This window comes from Orycteropus afer, unplaced genomic scaffold (assembly GCF_000298275.1).
Source record: "Orycteropus afer afer isolate SDZICR_OR568_19922 unplaced genomic scaffold, OryAfe1.0 scaffold00501, whole genome shotgun sequence".
Classification (NCBI taxonomy): domain Eukaryota; kingdom Metazoa; phylum Chordata; class Mammalia; order Tubulidentata; family Orycteropodidae; genus Orycteropus; species Orycteropus afer.
This window is the reverse complement of record NW_006922088.1, coordinates 2,059,914-2,066,527: the sequence shown is the minus strand read 5'-3', so window position 1 is coordinate 2,066,527 and position 6,614 is coordinate 2,059,914. Positions and strand designations below refer to the sequence as shown.

General features: G+C 46.7%; 1 protein-coding gene across 1 annotated transcript in view; it reads left to right on the top strand.

The window, feature by feature from the left end:
- Positions 1-2,774: 2,774 nt before the first annotated feature.
- The window catches only part of FAM71F1 (family with sequence similarity 71 member F1), a gene marked incomplete at its 5' end in the record, with an annotated part of 37,806 nt that continues 33,966 nt past the window's right edge, over positions 2,775-6,614 (top strand). The window contains 3 exons of the mRNA XM_007955424.1: positions 2,775-2,920; positions 4,875-5,083; positions 6,219-6,471. Of these exons, the coding sequence (XP_007953615.1) occupies positions 2,775-2,920; positions 4,875-5,083; positions 6,219-6,471 (608 nt within the window). The remainder of the gene's footprint in view (positions 2,921-4,874; positions 5,084-6,218; positions 6,472-6,614) is intronic.

Below are 6,614 nucleotides of genomic sequence, written 5' to 3'. Positions count from 1 at the left end.
GTCTTTTAAAAGTAAGAATAGTCATAGGAAATTTTATCATGTGTAAACCTTCAAGACCATAGCAATATCAAGAAAGCTGTCTCACTCTTAAAGGATTGCTCACTGTCATTTGTTTATTTATATATAGTATTTAAAGGAGCTCTGGTGACATAATGCCTAGGGTATTTGACTGTTAACCAGAAGGCTAGCGGTTCGAGCCCACCAGCCCCTCAGAGGGAGGGCAAGCTACTTCTGTAGTGTTATCGCCTCGGAAACCCAAGGAGGGGTCGCTATGAGTCGGGTCCAACTCGACGACAGTGAGTTAGTATATAGTATTTAAAAGTTGAAGAACCAAAATTGCTATTCCAATAATTGTTTATGGCATTCCAGGACAATTTTACCTAAAACAACTATTTTTATTCATGATTATATTTATTAATGTCAACTAGAAACCATGTTTAATTTCATACACTTCTCATACATGAAAGAGACTACCAATTAACATAGTCCACAGAGACAATGTTCTACATCCTACTTCAATGAGTAGTGACTGAAGTCTTAAGAGTTTTCAAGTGGCCATCTAAGATACAACTCAGTAATTGCATCTTACTATTGCACTCTTTCCTATAAAGGACTGAAGAAAATCAGACTCAAGGAAACAACTGGTCCAAAGGATCTCATGTACTACAACCTCTACTACTCGGAGACCAGAAGAACTAGATGGTACCCATTCACCACTACCTACCACTCTGAGCAGGATCACAATAGAACATCCTGGATGGGAAGAGAGGGGGAAAAAAAGGGAGAACAAAATTTAAAAACATAAAGAGGACCAACTGACTGGCCCAACAGAGACTAGTGGAACCCCAAGACTGGCGGTCCTCAGACACACTTAAAGCCTAAAACCCCCAAGGATTAACTTTCAGCCAAACAATAGACAGGCCAATACAGTGAATAATAACACTAGGAGGAATGTATTTCACTACAGTCAACCACAGGAGACCCAAGGGTAGCATTTGCCCAAAAACAAAACTCAGAAGGCAGGAAGAGGCAAGGAAGATGGATGAACAGAAATGAACCCAGGCAGGAAGGGGAAGAGTGCTGTTACCTTGGGGGTACTGCAACCAATGTCACAAGATGAAGTGTATAAATCATTGAATGGAATCCTAATATGCTCTGTAAACTTACACCCAAATTACAATAGAATGTTCCAAAAAATAAAAAGAATGCCAATTAAAGAAAATAGTCAATTAAAAAATATATATATGTATATATACATATGTGTGTGTGTATACACACACAGAGAGAGAGAGAGAGAGAGAGAGAGAGAGAGACTATAGCTGACTGCATATCAGGCAGTGTTCTAGGCACTGGGGAAATGACAGAGAACCAAACAGATGAACATCGCTGACCTCATGGGACTTACACTCTAGTATGTAAGTAGATGTCAAGACATAATGTCAGAGAGAGTTGAGCACAAGAAAGACACCTCACTGCCGTGGAGTCGGATCCGACTCATAGCGACCCCTTCTTGGGTTTCTGAGGCAGTATCACCATGGAAGCAGATTGCCCAACCTTCCTTCTGAGTGGTGGCAACAGGTGAGGGTAAAAGGTGGAGAGGAAGGGGATATGGTGTTTCCCAGGTATTGCTGGTGCTCCATGTTACTCCCCTGGGATCCTATGGTGGATTGAATGGTGATCCCAACCTATCTTTTTGACCTTGTGAGGAAATAGGGTCTTTGAAGATGTTACCAGTTAAGTTAGCATGAGGTCATAATGGAGTAGGGTGGGTCCTAATCCAATCTGAGTGGTTTCCTTATAAAAGAGGAGAAGAGACAGAGAGACACTCAAAGACGGCCGTGTGAGGATGAGGGTAGAGACTGGAGTGACTTATAAGCCAAGGATCACTAGTTGTCACCAGAAGGTGTCCTCTAGGAAAGAGCATGGAACAGACTCTCCCTCAGAGCCCTCAGAAGTAATCAACACCGCTGACATCCTGATCAGGACTTCCAGCTTCTAGAACTGTGAGACAATAAATTTCTGTTCTTATAAGCCACTCCATTTGTGGTGCTTGTTGTGACAGCCCTAGGACACTAAAGCAGATCCCCCCTCCTTTTTTTTACCGTGTTGTGTGACTAAGATCAGTGGGATTGTATCTACGTCAATATCCTGGTTGTGATATTGTCCTATAATTATGATGATGTTACCATCAGGGTAGAGTGAAGGGTACATGGGATCTCTCTGCATTGTTCTTTGCAACTAACTGCATATGAATCTACAATTACCTTAAAAAGTTTTGAGAAAGAAAGAAACAAACTTTGGGGTAGGTTGTATGAAGAGTAAGCCAAGAGTTGAAAGTCAGGGAGGATAATTTCCTTTTAGCAGTGGAAGGAGCCAACCCTCCTTGCTTCCTGCCTGACTCACAGCTTCTTAGCACTTTCTGGAAGAGCTCTGTCCTCTGTCCAGAAAAGGGCTGGGGCATGTCAGGGCATTAACAACCACAAAAGCGCTCAGGAGGGCCAGGGAGGCTTCTCCACTTCCTTTCCTGCAGACCTGCCCTGGTTTGTCATGATGTCATCCATTCATCATTGTGAGCTGAGTGGCGGTCCCAGGCCTGGGCTGGCAGCCAGGGCCAGGAGGAGGAGAGAGATCCCAGGACACATGTGCAGCAGGCCCCTGAGTATGTGTAGAAATGTTGTCATCAGTTCCACATAGAAAGCCTTGGTGGAAATCAAAGAAGACAGTCAAAGTCACAAGATCCTATCCAACCTTCCCTCCCCTGAATGCCTGGGAAGAATGCAGGGGCCTCTTGCCTGTGGATGGGGAGCTGAACCCTGGAGTGGGCTTTGGTGTGGAGGAGGGACTGCTCTCCCAGATGGTGCATTCTCCAGAATTCAACCTGTTTCCTGACTCAGTGGTGTTTGAAAGTAATTTTGTCCAGGTACTCTTGGGTTGATCAGAATACACTCCTAGCTTCTTGCAGACCCGCTTCCAAGATTTGACCAGGCAAGCCAGTCTGGGGGACTAGTGAGGAAGGAGAGCTGAAGCCAGCAGAAGCTAGCAGGCTCAGAATACAAGACCACCCTCTCCTGTACCCCGGCTTTGCAGGGCCCCAGGCAGGGATCCTGCAGACAGTTTTCATGAGGACAGAAGTCAGATGGCATCCCTGGGTGGCACAAATGGTTAAGTGCTCAACTGCTAGCTGAAAGGTTGGCTGTTCAAACTCCCCAGAGGCACCTCAGAAGACAGGCCTGGTAATCTGCTTCCAAAAGGTTATAGTCTTGAGAACCCAATGAAGCAGTTCTACTCTGCACACGTGGGAGTCACCATGAGTGCCCCTAACAACAACAACAACCTTTTCATATCAACCTGGAGAGAGGTCAGACGTTCTCTCTTCTGAGTGCGGGGTTGCGTATTGGGATTTCCCATTATACTCATTGTCCAGATTGCCAGCCCCAAGCCGATGAACAAAGAGGCAATGAAATCAGACCCCCCTCTGAGGGTTAGAACAGAAATGCTGCAGCTGGTGAAAGAACAGGAGCTGGGAACCAGACAGACCTGGGCTCCAATTCCAGCTTTCTGCCTTCTCTTGGGAGGCATCATTGTGCAAGTAACCTGCTCACTCTGAATCTACTTGCTTGGCTCCAAGAGGCACTGAATTGACCTTTGAATTAGACACAAATACAGGAGACATAGTTCAGGCATACCTTGGAGACACTGTGGGTTTGGTTCCAGACCACCACAATAAGGACAGTATCACGATAAAGCAAGTCACATGAATTGTTTTGCTTTCCCAGTACCTGTAAAAGTTATGTTTGCACTATGCTGTCATCTGTGAAGCATCCACAGCATTATGAAAAAGTTTGAAATACTGTGAGAATGACTTAAATGTGACACAGAGACACGAAGTATGCTGATAATCCAATAGACTTGCTGAGGTTAGGAGCTCTGGTGGCATAGTCATTTGACTGCTAACCAGAAGATTGGCAGTTCAAACTCACCTTCTGTGGAAGGAAGACTGGGCAATCTACTTCTGTAAAGATATACTGCCTCAGAAACCCAAAGGGGGTCGCTATGAGTCAGAATCGACTCGATGGCAGTGAGTTTGGTTTGGTTTTAGTTTTAGACATGCTGATGCAGGGTTGCTACAAAACTTCAATATGTGAAAACCACAGTATCTGTAACGCACAATGAAACGAGGCATGCTGGTAATTTGTGTATCAGGTGCTCAGCGCAAGGCAGTGCCTTACCTGGGCTCTTCTCAGACCAGACAGAGTCGAAAGAGACTTCATAGTCCAGTGAAGGAGCAGGAGATGACAGGGTCTCTTAAAGAAGGGCCAAAGGGACAAGGTTTTCAAAGACAAACCAAGAAGTAGAGGGGGCCACAGGAATGTTAGAGTTGGCACGGTCGTTAATAGTAGAGAGTTTAAATACGATTACAATCGTTCAGCCAAAATAGATGAAAACTGTGATTCTCAGCTGGAGGTGGTTTTCCCCCATTCTCCCCAGGAAACACCCGGTAAGGTCCCTGAACGGCATGACTGGCTTATGCTTGACTAATAGGTTGCCAATGCAGAGGACGGGCTTGGCCATCTGCTTCCTCACAGATTACAGCCAAGACAACCCTACGGAACAGTTCTATTCTGTTACACACGGGGTCCTCATGAGTCAGAATTAACTCGACGGCAATGGGTTTTTTGTGTTTTGTTTTTGTTTTGTTGTGGAGAGATTTTTGGTTGTCACAATTCGGGGGAGAAGGTAGAGGTTAAGCGGCTGCAAACATGTGACGCACAGGACACCCCTGCCAACAAGCACTTGTCCAGCCCACAGAAGTATTAGCGCTGAGGGTGAGCAGCCTGGGTGAGAACCCCCTGCTGGCTCTGCTGAGTGCTCAGGCCATGCTGGGGGCTGATTTGCAGGTCAGGAGGCGCAGAAACTGGATAAACATCTACAAAGCCTCCAACACCATGGCCCTGGGAGTGACCTCCTCCGTGCCCTGCCTGCCCCTTCCCAACATCCTCCTCATGGCCAGTGTCAAGTGGCACCAGGGGCAGAATCAGACATGGAACAGGCCACCTATAGCCCCAAATATCATCCTGAAGAGGTAAGCAACTCAGATGGGAATAGGCGGCAAGAGGAATGAGGGGTAGACCCCAAATGGAGGCTGCGTTGTGACAACCCAAGGAGGAGACAAAGCAGGGAAGTCATCAGCAAAGGCATTGACTGCTCTAAATAGCAGTAACCCCAAGCCGGCAACTTGTGGAAGCAGAGAAGCCAAGTGGGGCCCAGGGAGGTGTTGTGTGGGCAGAGTGAGGGGCCAGTCTACGTGCCAACATTCCTTCTTGCTGCACTCATTCCAGTGAATCCATAGGAAATCCCCCCAGCCTTTGGCTGCGGGCCAAGGAGGCAATGAGGTCTGGCAGACAGAGCACTGGTTAAGAATGCAGATTCTAGTGCTCAGTGTGCAACTAACAAGCTACAGATAATTCACTTGCTGGCCTTCAGTTTTCCTATCAGTAAATTAGTGTGACTACAACAATTAAAAAATGAGTGTGACTAAGTGTCTCTTAGAACTGTCAAGTACAAAGACATCAAACTTGTCTCAGACAAAACAGCCCTTTTTGATATTTGGGCTTCTTCAAGTAATCTGCAGTTTAAGAATCACAAGAGCTCTCTAGATGTCCAGGAAAACCCTTTCCTTTCTCATATTGCCTCTGTGACAAACCTTTCCGTTATGTTCTGGGTGAACCTATAGCAAGTCCAGTCCAGTCCAGCTCCAGCTGAGTAAGATTATTTGATCCAGAGCTGGTTCCTTGGGGAAGAGTAATGGAAGGATTGAGGTCAATGAGTGGACAAGCTGGACAGTGGGGTCAACTCTCGGCAGAGCAGGTCAGCTCCTTTTGTGCTAAACTAATCCCGAGGGCCCCAGCCATCTGGCCCCAGCCTGTGTCTCTCAAAACAGGGTCCAGGGAACCTCAACATGAGAGTCAGGTTAGAGTAGGTGGTAATTAAAAGGCAGATTCCAGGGCCAGAACCATTGAATTCGAATCTTTGGGGGTGAGAGTCAGATTCTGCATTTTAAACAAGCTCCGCAGGTGATGATCTCTCCAAAATCTGAGCACCACTGTGCTAAGCATTCTCTCCCCAACCCCAAAAGCCTCAGTCCTAAGGAAGTCCCCCTTTGTTTTTACGAGGACAGAAGCAATGTGGTCAGTGAGTGTCTTCCCTCACGCCTGCAGGATTCTCCCGTTGAAGTTTGTGGAGCTCCAGGTCTGTGATCACCTTCAGCGTATCCTGAGGTTGCGGACAGTCACCGAGAAGATCTACTACCTAAAGCTCCACCCTGACCACCCTGAGCCTGTGTTCACCTTCTGGATCCGGCTGGTTCAAATCCTACAGAAGGGCCTGTCCATCACCACCAAAGATCCCAGGATTCTTGTCACTCACTGCCTGGTACCCAAGAACAACTGCAGCCCCTCGGGAGACTCTAACGTAAGTGGGCACCATTGCCAGCCTTCAGTCAAGGGCAGAGCTGAAAGCTAGAGCTTAGATGAGATGGTGTATGAGTGCCCTGTGAGGGGGCTCTCTGCCTTAAGCCTTTTCTTTTCTAAATAGCTTTGTTGTTGTTGTTAGGC